The sequence below is a fragment of the Lonchura striata genome, chromosome 5 (genome assembly GCF_046129695.1).
Source record: "Lonchura striata isolate bLonStr1 chromosome 5, bLonStr1.mat, whole genome shotgun sequence".
In the NCBI taxonomy this organism is placed as follows: domain Eukaryota; kingdom Metazoa; phylum Chordata; class Aves; order Passeriformes; family Estrildidae; genus Lonchura; species Lonchura striata.
Window position 1 is genome coordinate 8,671,822 of NC_134607.1, and position 13,360 is coordinate 8,685,181.

At 35.7% G+C, this 13,360-nt stretch overlaps 1 protein-coding gene across 1 annotated transcript in view; it reads right to left on the minus strand.

Annotated features, from left to right (window-relative positions):
- PIK3C2G (phosphatidylinositol-4-phosphate 3-kinase catalytic subunit type 2 gamma) overlaps positions 1-13,360 on the minus strand; it is a 196,655-nt gene that overhangs the window by 157,995 nt on the left and 25,300 nt on the right. Inside the window, exons 8-9 of the mRNA XM_021535187.3 lie at positions 9,401-9,464; positions 4,855-4,971 (exon numbers count right to left, since the gene is read on the minus strand). Coding sequence (XP_021390862.3) covers positions 4,855-4,971; positions 9,401-9,464 — 181 coding nt within the window. The remainder of the gene's footprint in view (positions 1-4,854; positions 4,972-9,400; positions 9,465-13,360) is intronic.

The following is a 13,360-nucleotide window of genomic DNA, read 5'->3' on the forward strand; positions in this document are numbered from 1 at the left end:
CTTACTTGAGGGGAGAAAAGCAGCATCCAGGCTGAGAATTATGTTTTCAAAATCTTCATAATGCAGTGAGACAAATGGGAACAGAGACTTTTGTTCAATTCCCTCAAATTTTGGAAAGTAAACAACCTTTTGGCACGGTACTTATAATTTTGACATAGTATAGCATGCTTAATATATAGTGGATTAGTGCCTGTTCTGGCAGGATTTGATCTCCTATGACTTTTTGTGAGCTGCTGCAAGAAAGGAATGGAGGGGAAAAAAAAAAAAAAAAAAAAAAAAAGAGATGAAAAACATTTAGTATTCATCAGGTCCACAGCCTCCCCTAAATGGATTTGAAAATCCTAGGGTTAGGTGGGTTAAAGACTGAAATAATCACATTTACAAAGAGATGCAATCAGTTAAGAAGAAACCAGCACTGGTGCCAGTTGCTTTCATAATCTCTTAACCATGCTACAGGAATGCACAGTACTGGCAGTGAAGAGGTAGTAAGTACAATTTAATTAAAGACAGAAGCTTGAAACTTAGTTTCTTTGTTTTGTTTAGGTTTTTTTTAACCAGAATTAAATAGAAGCACATTAATTTTTTTTTACCAAGTAGGAGAGCACATATGTACAGGTAGGTATAAACAAACATACACTGGAAAACTATGCAATTTACATTGGAAGAAGTAAGCAGTGGTTTCCCCTGAGGCTTAGCAGTGGTTTCCCCTGAGGCTTTATATGTGCTTGTGCCAAATGGATGTGTTAAAAAATATTCCACGCAAAACCACACCATGTATTACACTAATGCATCAGGAAATCATGTGGAAAAGCAGTTAGAATGTTTTTCTGGCACCTCTTCCCTAGCAGATGTGTAATGCTGCAATGCTTGAGATGTAACAGGTAGCCTCAAAAATGTCACTTAATTTGTGGGGCAGTTTACCAGATTATCTGAAAAAAGCCTCTCTTCCTCCTAACAAAATATTTTGGTACTACAGTGATGAACATGATGAACATAATATTATCAATAAAAGTAATATGGTAAAATACAGTAGCATTACAGCATTTAATAATTTTTTCAGTACCCAAAAGATACATAAAAGATACCCTAGCATTCAATGTAAGTTAAAATCAAAAAGAGGTTTGAGGGGGTTGGTACTCCATTGAATAACTGGCTGCTGAGTACTAATTTTGACCACATATATTGCAACAGACAGGAAAGCTGGTCAATTGTCTTTGTATAAATATTGACAAATAGAGATACAATCTGATTTGTTGTATTTATATTCTACACGTGAGGTAGTTGCATATGGTGTATAATGACTATTCTCAGAAAATGGGAGAAGTTACAAAACATGCAGGAGTATATTTTACTGCTTTTATGACATTTATAGTTGAGCTGCTGACAAAGATGAAACTTTATGGAATCAAAAGCCTTTTCTAGATTGCTGAGGTCTATTGACTGTCCTAGCAGCTATTTCTCAGAGGAGTGAAAAGCCAGCAGCAGCAGCAGCATTTGAAGAGAGTTGTTAGTCAGGTCTGCTTCAGCACAGGGGGACAGGGGTGGCAGTCAAGGTCACAGGCAGCTTTTACAGGAAGGCTTCAAGGGAAAACCAACCAGCTCAACTAACCAAGCCTAAATAGCAGCATTAAGAGAACAAAGCCTCAATGACTGAAAAATTTGAAAGCATGAGTGACAATCTAGCCAGTAGTTTTTTAAGACATATGTTGTTAGAATCCAAAATGCAAGGAATACTCAGAACTATGGGCCTGTAAGCCAAAGTTTAGAATTAAACACAGGATTTAATCTGAGACTTTAGAAGAGGTGTCCAAACTTAGATGCTATAAGCAAGAATGTGGATTTGTAGTTTAAAGCAGAGACATGTTAAAGTTAAGAAGAAGAAAGTTTAAAGTTTTGGAGTTTAAGATACAGAAAAATGTAGTTACAAAGGTAAACAAGGAGCCTATAATGCAGTATTGTGAGTTTGTGTCATAACCTGATTGGCTACGAAAGCTTACACTGTAACATAAATCCATAAAACAAAATATTTAAGGATTAAGTCAGAAACATAAATATCCTTGTTAGCAGTGTTTTATTAGTCAATAAATCCTTTAAAAGTCTTGTAACTAAGGGTCTTGTGACATTCTGAACCATACAGTAAAGATGTTAGTCGAACTCACCCTGCCTATGTAGGAAATAAGAAAAAAAACCATATCATCTAAAAACTCAGAGGTCCCATCTCTAACTCATTCTAAATTCCTTCCAAAATCCCCATAATATGTCATGCAGCTTCTTATTGAATATTAGGACAGAAAAATATTTAAGATTGTTCAATCAGAACACCATCTTTTCAACATTCAGAAGAGGCTTTTCAGAACAGCATCACTTTGCTCATTACAGAACTTTATTTTAGAATGGAATTAGAGCAGAAGAAATGTATCAGGACTAATTTGATAAAAACTTTTTCTTTAAGGCAATAAAAATTTAGTGTATTTTATCTTTTAGTGTTCAGGTCAGCCCTTATCAGCTGGAGCCTCTGGAGAACACAGCCAGGACCAGCACTCAGACTGCACACAGAGATAAGGAGAGGTGTGCCTTGCTCTGAAGGGTTTATAATCTAAGCAGGTAAAACAGGAAAAAAGGAAGTGTATTGCTCCCTCTGTGTGAGGAAGAACATGGAAGTTGCTTTAGGAGAAACTGTAAATATTTGAGACAGTCTATATGGTGGAGTTGGACATTTTGACATGCTGGGGAATGAGCAATAGCAAACAGGGAACATTTGGAGCAGAGTTTTGTTTGTTTGTTTCTACAACAAGATAGATCTGGTTTAATTTAATTATTTGCCTATTAATAGCCACTTCGTCTCAAAAATAAAAGCAAGGTTTGCATGGAAACAACTCCGAACACAAGTAAAAGAAAATGTGAACATTCACAAAAAAACCTAAGACTTGAAGAAGACAACTTGTACTCAGGGTTTTATCCCATTATGTTATTCTGCATGACATGTGGGGTTTTCTGACTTAGGATAAGGCACAGTAATAGGAACCTGATTTGTCTCTTTGACCACTGCACCTATTTCTCTGCTCAAATTCAGAGAGGATGGGGCTGTAAATGGACCAAGGGATATATAAGGCAGTCATAAGAGGTAGTTTACACATTAGGTTCACAGGGCTGACCTGAACACTAAAAGATAAAATACACTAAATTTTTATTGCCTTAAAGAAAAAGTTTTTATCAAATTAGTCCTGATAAATTTCTTCTGCTCCAATTCCTTTCTAAAACAAAGTTCTGTTGCTTTCCTCTCTGTCTTTTAACTTGACCCAGATCGTTGTCTATCTCTCAAGAAATATTCTGGATTGAGAAAATTCTTGTCTCAGGTACAAGACACTGATCACCTGACACCTCTTAAGAGTCTGGAGTTTAACTGAAAAGCAAATCATATGAATCCCTTATTACTTCCTTTATCTCCTTCTCTACAGTATTTACCTTCTAATATCCAAGAAGAGCTTTTCTTAAATGGATATTCTTATTTCCATTTGATCCCACATTGTGCTAGATAAAATGTGTGCCAACACAGACTCATTTATGCAGGAATTTACTCCCAGTAGTGAATTCTAATAATTGATGCCAAAGCAGAAATTAAAATATTTAGGATAATATAGAAGCAAGATTTGCAGGGAAGCATGAACTAGAAGAGAAGCAAGAGAAGCCATTTAAGTGAATCAGCTGGTTAGGTCTGAGCAACAAACCAAAAACCCTAGAGCTGCCTTGGCTCTTCCAGTCTTTGGTGTTCTTGCACATATCACAAGCCATGGGAAAAAAAAAAAAAAAAAAAAAAAAAAAAAAAAAAAAACCACCAAAACCAACGCCAACAATAAAGAGAAAGGATAAAAGTCTTGCAGGATCTGAATGCAAGCATCACATGCAGTCTGGCATGTTTTTCTAAATAGTATTTGCTTCTAAATAGTATTTTCTAAATACTATTTCTAAATAGTATATGCTGTGAGAATGACAAGAGACCATGCAAAGATAGAAGATAATTCCTCAGTAACTTTTATTTTTTTGAAAGCGTGAAGAGGGAATTTCTTTAGGGTGTGAAAAAATTATCACGACACACAGTTACACCAGAGTAAATCCAAGTGATTAATGGCTTGATTTTCAGATTTGCTGAAAACCTGTATCTCCAAAATGCTGACTTTCAGAAGAGCTTTTGGGTGCTCAGAACTTATATAAATCAGGGCACAGTGGCTTTTCTAAGGTCATACCAAAGCAGCTGACGACCAAATTGAGAAGGGAGACTGCCCTCCAAAGTCCCAGTTCACAATTAATTATACAGAAACACCTGGAAAACCCATTTCAATGTTTTAAGAATATTTCAGCTAGAATCAGGACTGCATGATGCTGGTACTCTTTTGCACAAAGAATAGGGACATTTCAATCTGAAAATTGAAATTTTATTTATTGTTTATTTGTTGAAATTGTTATTTTTATATAAATAACATTTTTGGGAGATTTTTTTAAATTGACAACCTGCACAAAGTAACTGAAAATCTAATACTCTGAGATCATGTGATTTGGTAAATAGGTGATGTGGCAAAGAAGAGATTTGTACATTAAGTAGGAACAAGAAAGAACTGGAGGAGAATATCAGTTCAAATTAATCATATGGCAAGTCTTCTCTTGTTCTCTATCATATTACACATGGTCAGTGCTCTTTTTTTAGAGTGCCTCTACCCAACAATTGTCAAAGGGAAAACAAGACAGCAAGACAGCCAAATGTAGCAAGAGAGTAAAATGGACTCGATCAATGAAAAAAGTAGTGATTCAGTTTCCAGTTTTAAAGAGAAGAATAGGACATGAACATGCATCTTTTACCTGTGCTCTCCCCAAAGCATGGAGTTTGCTGATTGCATCAGTGATGTCTCTGGTTTCCACAAAGCACAGGACACTGCAGATGGCTTTAGCTGCCTCAGTCACATTATCAACATTATTCTGTTGATAGGAGACAAATAGGGGGGAAAAAGGAAACAGATACATAGCATTTACCAGAAATACCTGACCATAACCTTCATGGCAGTGACGGGGTAGAAAATCCTACCCACTCAACCAAAATTCAAACACCATGGTGTAGTCTGGTTACACTGAAATCATCACAGGCAAATAATTTCCTAAGGATGGCATCATTTGCGTTGAAGTACAATTATCTCCCACAAAATGTATGCTGATCAAAACCACAACAAATTTGGTATCAAAGATAACTGGTTTGCTGATTTTAAGGGAAAAACTTGGTTTGTCTGAACTCCAGCAGCGTGGAACCACTGTAAAGACACTTCTGAGGGGACCTGAAGCCAAGTGATTCATGAGCATTCTGAGGTTTTGTGATTCTGTGAATTTATCCTCACCATTGTCTCCTACCCATTTCTGTGAGAGTTAGAAAACAGCCACATTCCTCCTAAAAATAAATGCTGTGTGGGAGGCTGCATAATCTGACACCTGTGGGCTGAGTACTTTTGCAACCAGCTTTCTGCAAAATTAAAACTATGGAATCTTATTGATTATAAATTTATGTATTTAAATATTGTCATATAAAAAAATTTCTAGATGAAATGATCAGGGAATTAAAAAATATTTTGGATCCTCAAGGGAAGCAAAACACAGTATCAAGTACTCTATGTTCAGGAAAATAAATAAATAAAAATTCATGGGCTTTCTGCATGGTTATATCACTTCATTAAACCTTACAATACATTCTCTGAACAAGCAGAAGCTCTCCTATAAATACTCTCTATGTTCCTGTACTGATAAATGTTCCTTTTAATTCACTATAGCATGTGGATGTACCCATAAAACCATTTCTCTAACTCATTCATCTCATGCCTGAAAAGTAAAAATTGTACCAAGATGAACTTTCTGTTTTCAGGCTTAAGGTCTATGCACAGACTGTACTGAGAAGGTTAACACCTGCCATTATAACAAATAAATATAAATATATATTGAGCTTACTCATTCCCCATTACCTGCTTTGAGATGAACTAAAGTGGGAATAAATCATGTGAAATATCCACAAATACCTGGCAGTCAGATTCTACTAACCATAAGTTGTTGGGTTTGTTTTTTTTTTTTTTAGTAATTAAGGACAGAAACACCCTTTCACACTACAGGTTCTAGAGAGGAAAAGGCTGAGCAGTAGCAAGTAATAGACATACACAAAAGTAACCCTTGAATAGAGAAACAGCTCTCTGGATGAAGAAAAATAAAAACAAAATAAAACCCCAAACCCACCCACAGTTTATGTATTTTTGCATGCACATATAAATGCTATTGCATAAAAAGAATTGGTGTCTTGAGGAATGTATCCATTTCCATTTAATATGCTATTCTGTTTATAGGTAAAGTATCAAAGTATTAATATTTATAGAAGCTGCTTTACCATACACTTTATTTTTATGGTAGCTACTTTTAAGGAGCATATTGCAGATGAAGAAGAATTAGCACATAAAATTATGTGATACCAAGTGCTACACATGATTACTTTTTCCACACTATTTCTCTGCTGGGATATTATCATGTAAAGAGTTCTCTTTTCTCAAGTGTAGATACATGACATTGATTTTTGTCCCAAAGAAGGGAAGATGGAGATTCATTTCTTACAAAAATTTTACATCTTCTGAAATTCCAAAGAAACTACAGTCAACAGCTTGTATTTTTCCCCCTTCTACATATTTAAATAGAGCAGAACCTTAGAAGAATATTTTGGCATTTTAATAATGTATATGATTTTTAAAAATGTTATTTCATTCTAGAAATTCTACACTCTATAAAAAATTTACAAAGTTCTCTCTACAGTAACAGTGCATTTTGAATGGATTTCAAAATGAAGTGCATAAAAAAGTGGTTGTTAGGGCAGTCCAAATTGGCTGCTTATTTGACAGCACATATTGTCTGAAAATTACATTTCAAAACTTACATTTCAATCCCAACAGCACCAGTCCTTTCTTTGTGCCAGACATCTTAATTATCTTTTTGAAATTTTTGTTTTATACAGTCATTATCAATCTCAAAAATAATTTTCCATTTATTTACCATTATTACTAATTAGGTTAATAACAATAGTGAGTTTTTCCCATAAGTAAAAAGTACTGGTATACCCATATCTATGGAAGACTAAATCTGCAAATAATTAGAAAAATGTGCAAAAAACTAATTATTTTTTTTTCCAGCTGAGGATCTCAAGGTGTGTCTGGTTAAAACTGAATGCTGAAGGAACATCAGTTGAGGACAGAATTTCAGCAGTTACTTGTGCACTTAATTTACAGTCTGTGAGCAGCTCCCAGTGTCTTAAATTTCAGAGTGTGCTGAAGGTGAGTTGTGGTGAACCAGAGAGGTGTAACAAAAATGCCAGTTGGGAATGGGAATAGTTTGGAAAAGCAGGAATAGATTGAAAAAGTGACAGAATTACTTCTGTGCAGACTTGGGATAAGGGGCAGTCATAATGACCCCAGTTTTAGACCTTCTTTAAGCAATCTAATCAAAAGTTAGAGAAAATAAGTAAACAAGGATTCAAAGACCAAATGAAGGGTTCTCATTTTTTGTTTTGTTTACTATATATTTATGAATATTACTCATTACATTAGAGTTCCATCATTTTTTGAGCCCCTAATTAAAGCAAATCATACTTCATGATTCTAGGTTTGGAAAGTCTCCATACACTCATGCTTCTGAATGAAAATATCTATTATATGACCTAGATCATTAACATGCATTCCTGCTCTTCTAAGCAATTCATATGAACTTATTGAGTGTCCCTAAGTAGAAAAGGCCTCATTAAAAAAAATTAACTACAGAGAAATTCAGCTCTAGACACACACATATCCCTTGGATGGTATGAATATTTGAAAAATGTACTTCCTTTTCTTTATAAAAACTTAATGGTTTCAAGAAATTGCTTACCCAGTGTAAAAATCTTTAGCAAAAACAAATTTAGGAATGCTCCATTATAGGTCTGAGGAATATCTGCACAGTGTTAGTTGCAGAGGGTGGATTGCAAAGTCTCATTAATGTTGAAGTTATGGCTTTATTTTGAATTTAGAATCCTCTTGCTTTAGGCTCTAAAATTTCAAGTGAATGTAAATAACTACCCTGGTGGGTCTCTTTCAGTGAAGAAATATATATGTGCATTTGAGCTTGGGGACCCAACTTTTCCAAATGGTTATGACTGCATCACATTTTATACACTAAACACTTCCCTTTGAGATAATGCATACAAAGGAAAATTCTGCAAATACCTGCACAGTATCAGACCCAGGGCTTTATTTTGTAGCCAGGCACAGTGCAACAGCCTCTAAATTTGTGTTTTGCATTTTGAAAAAGCATCAAAGACTTACACCAAATGTAAAATGTTTGTATATATCTACACTATGTATTTATAAGTATTATATGTTATTGATATATACTCATTCATGTGTGTCTGTATGTTTAGATGGATTTCTGTACATGTGTGTATATGTATAAAATTTGTATGCAAGTGTATGTTTTCTGGCTATTCAAAATAGAAATAATAATGGATCAAGACCATCCAGAAAATAAATTCTGAACTTCAATGTAGATGACAGAGTTCTGAAGCAAAATATTCATTTTATGTTGTAACATATATTTCAAAGAAATCCATAATTTAGCATAATGAGTTATAACTCTGGAAGGGATGCACTGGAATGTCTCCATGCTACATCAGTATTCTTTGATTTTTATAAATATTTTGTTCTTTCCAGTTTTTAACCCTAGAAAATCGGTTATCATGCCAACTTGAAAGTCAGATCAAATCAGTTGGCATGCCAGCTTGGAAGTCAGATCAAATAAAATGTGGTTTCTTCCAAGGTATGACTCAATTTGTCCTGTAGACATTTGTCCTTAAAACATTGGACAGCAGAGAAGATTTCCCAAAAAGATTTTTCCGTCATGCATGTAGCATTCAATTGGCAGCCCATAATGCTTAAAAATAAAGCTCTTGGGAGTTTTGCTGGCTAAACCTAATCCTTCAAACCACCACATGCTTGCATATGTATATATTAAATATGTAAACATTAGGCTTGGGTGTTTGTAAAATCAGGGACAAATTTTGCAGATCCATATAATGCATTATACCTCTACTAATTCCAAACATTATATTGGCAGCTCAAAGAACTCTGGTTTTATTTACAAGTTCCTTGACATGTAGAAACAATCAACTTTGATATTTCAAATTTGTAGCACTTTCTTCCTAACCTCAGACCAAGTTTTGTTAGGAGAATTTATATCCTTTCCAAGTCAGATTAAGCAGTCTTAATTAAAAGTCTTCCTTAATTGCATCTAAGGCAGATTAATAATCAGATATCTTTCATGTAGAAGTTAATGCTTTCTGGTGTAACAAACTGAGAACAAATACCTCATTTTGCAGCAGATATTCCACTTGACCTCTGTAGTTCATAATAACAGAGACAAGGTTCTGCCTAGGAATCAGAAAATAAGGAAGCAAAATCAAGTTAATAAGAACCAGATCAAAAGAACAGGTTTGGGTAGGTTTTTTTTGTTTTTTTTTTCACATTCTAGACATTTGAAATAATTTGACAAAGATTTTATATTAGTATAAAATAAAGCAAAGTGTGTATGCAAACATCATGCAATTGAGCCTGGATGTCCCTTGATTTTTGGTAGTCATTTACCACAAAGAATAGATGTAAAAAGTCTATTTATACATGAATATACACATTTCCGAAGACAAAGAACTCCAATAAGTGATTTGCTGTTTCAATGTCTACTGAAATTCACTTCCCAATTATATTATTCTTTATGGTTAAGCAAGTGCTTAAATATTACCTAAAAGAGGGATGGACTCAAGTACATGCTACAGTCTTAGAGCTAGACTTAATCATCTTAAAGGTTTTGTCCAACATAGATGATTTTATGATCCAATGCCTTCTTTCTCAATCACTTTATAGACTTAAGCTGCATAAAATCAGATAAAACATCTGCACAAGAACTGGAAAATCTCAGCACTTCCAAAGCTAAGTCACAAGTACAAAGCATGTTATAAAACAGGACAGCATTGCTACATAACCCATGGAACTTAATTTGCATGCAGTTCTCAAGTTTAAGTGCTCAAACTGTTTCAGCACCTGCCTTCCCACAGCATTTCCTAAGCAGTAAAATTTGCTTTACTTCTGTAGAGAAGCCACTCACCACTACTCTGTGGTTCCATGCCTTTGTCATGCTACAGAAGTTGCCATAAAATCCGTACAGGCAGATTGCTGAATCTTAGCAAAGCTTCACTAAATTAATTGGGGATTATCAAGAGGACCATACACCTCTCTCCACTAAACTCCTCAACTGATGCTTCAGCTGTAAATCTCACACTTTTTCAACCACAGACTCCAAGTGCTATCCCCCACAGATAACCAGAATCCGATTTTTGCTTTCAAGAAGCATTTGTGTCATTGTCAGTTTTAAGCACTGAAATTCTTGCTGTTCTTCATTTGTCAGCTGGAACAAAACAAAAAAAGGTGACTGTGAGACTATTGCTACGGCAGAAAGGATAGGGAAACCTTAATTCCCATTTTTTCACTTAGCCTAGCCCTCTGATTAGTAAAAAGGATACATTACCTTGATGGCCATCAGAAGTAGTTGGGGTTTGCACATGTTTATATGAAAAAGTGGAAATGGCAATTTAAGTTCCTCCTTTGTTGTTTGTTTTACTCAACCACCTTATTCTGGCTTTTTTTAACTGTACTCTTATATCCCACAGCAATCTTTTATTCAAGTTCTTCCTCCTCAGAAGAAGGCTTAGAAGAAATTTCCCCCCACTCTTCCATACCTATTGCAGTCTGGTAGCTGAAAGTCCCAAAACTATTTTGATTTTTTTCAGAGCTTCAAAGCAAATCAACTCTTTGCAGAGCAACTGTGTGTATCCTCATGTATTTCAGCTGGACTAACTGAGCAATCAGAATTTAGAATCGCAGCTGCAGCTCAAAGTACAGGTTTCATGGATGGTACATTATTAGATTTTCATTATCTATATTGCATGGCAAGAAGAGGACACTCATTGTACTGAAATAACCACACAGAATAAAGAAAAGATAGGTGGCCTTCCCCGTGCTGATACCACAGTGCATTTCCCTGGAGATGCCAACCATTCTCTTCCTCCTACAGGTAGTTTTGCCTTTACAGCTGTTTTATTTCCAATCTGCACTGGCTTTATCTAGCCAGGCAGTTTGTAAGTGGAGCAGCTGCCTGGAAATTCCTCCTGTAATCCTGTTAAATCATAGCTAATACAAGTTGTCACTCTGCTTTGACCGAGTCTTCAGGCATAACATCTTTTTCACAGCCTTACCCAGCTCAAAAATATATCTGAACATATGAGCTTCCTTGCTCTCTTTTTCCATGGAGGTGAGCATGTTTATTAGCATGGTTGGTCAAAATGCAGGTTAAAATGCAGAATAATTTCCTAAATTACAATGCTAGTTCAAAAAAATTAGCATATTTTCCATCAGTTTATTTTCCCCTGGAGAATTTTTGGCAGAAAGTAGCCATAATTTTACATCATTAATAGGAAACAAACCCAGCAAGTTGTAATAATGATTGAAATACCCCTACTAATTCTATCCTGAGTCCCTGTCTGCCAGATAACTAATAATACCCATATCTTATCACACAGACATACTTCACACTTGTGCATCATTAAAGCTGTGTATAAATATGGCAAGCCTAACCAACCTGTGAACGTTTAGTACTTCTTTGATGTTAAGGACATTTTTCTTTTTAGCTTTTAGCAAGTCAACACGGTGCAAGAGTTTTGAAAAGGAAATAAGAAAAGCACAAAGAGGAGAGTCAGTCTCAGCTCCTAGCTCATCTATATGGGAGGAGGATGACAAGTACATAGCACGTACTTGCAACTTTCATCTTTTAGACTCCTGGCAGTAGCACCTACCATGGAGAAATGCTAAGTTCCCCTTCTAAAATGCTGTTTATCACCATTCTGCCTCACTAAAGAGTGCCCAAATGCATGCCTGGGTCCACAGGGTTGTGGTAAATGGAATTGTTGGGAGCTGGTCCCATGTGATTGGCGTCAGAGTTGGGCCCTATTGTAAATGCACACAAACCTAGTGCGAAGAAATGATGATGTCTGACTCTAGTTCAGAAGACTGAATGGTTTATTTATTATAACTATACTATAATACATTAATATACTATTTAAAGGAAGATACTAAAACTGCATACCTACCATATCTAACTCATACCTCATGACCCTCTGTCAGAATCCAGCCACACGTGGATTGGATTGGGTATCAGGCTCAAACAATCCTCACCAGAATCCAAACAAGCAATCAACCCAGGAAAACAATTCTTCAAACACATTCCACATGGGAAAAACAAGGAGCAGAAATAGAAATTGTTTTCTCTTTCCTCTGTGCTCCTCTATGAAAAATCCTGAGAGAGAGAAGAATGCACCTGCCACAGGGCCCCTCACAACAAGAAGGACATTGAGGTGCTGGAGTGTATCCAGAAAAGGGAGCAGAGCTGGGGATGAGTCTGGAGCACAGTTCTAATGGGGAGAGAGAGATGAGATTTCTTAGCCTGGAGAGAAGGGACCTACAGCCAATGATCCTGCCTGCAGACATCCTCTGTGCTCCTAAATTTCATACACTTGTCATCTGTAAAATCCATGTCTTCTACTGAGCTCTTTAGAGCAAGAACCAGAATGGAAATTTGGGCTATGCTCCTAGATAACCAGACAGGTCCTCAGTAAGCACCAGGTACCGCCCTCAAAAGAGTCACTACCCCTCTGTTTTCTTCCATCTGCTAAATGACAGGTGTGTCATTTAAGTCTACTGTTGTTGGCAAAGTAACACAGTGATAAAGAACATGGCAAAAAGTGTCAACAGCTTCCTTATCTAGAATTTGAATTTATCTAAATGGAATATAATTAAAGGTGAATGAGGAATCGATTTCATTTAGTGTTTGTCCATCACAGACTGGCTTTACAATCAGCTTCATTTTGACTGCCAAGTTAAAGGCTCATCATAGTTAGCCTCCATTAAAAAGGAAAAAAATAGGTTTAAAGATTGCTGAACTGTGAAAATATAGTCCTAATGAAGAGCAAACCTATTATTTTTACAATATTTAATCTCACAAGTTCTCTAACAGCACAATGCACACATGAACATTTTGAGACCTTCAGTCATGGGAATCTGGGAAAAATGAAGCCTTTAGTGAAAGCTTCAGTAATATGAAAAGGAAACAATTGGGAAGAATTACATGGATCTGAAAAACACTGATTTTTGCTAAGCAACAACTAAGGTCTGAAAATAAACAGTCTGAAATATTGAACCAATTGTCTTTCTCTTTGGTC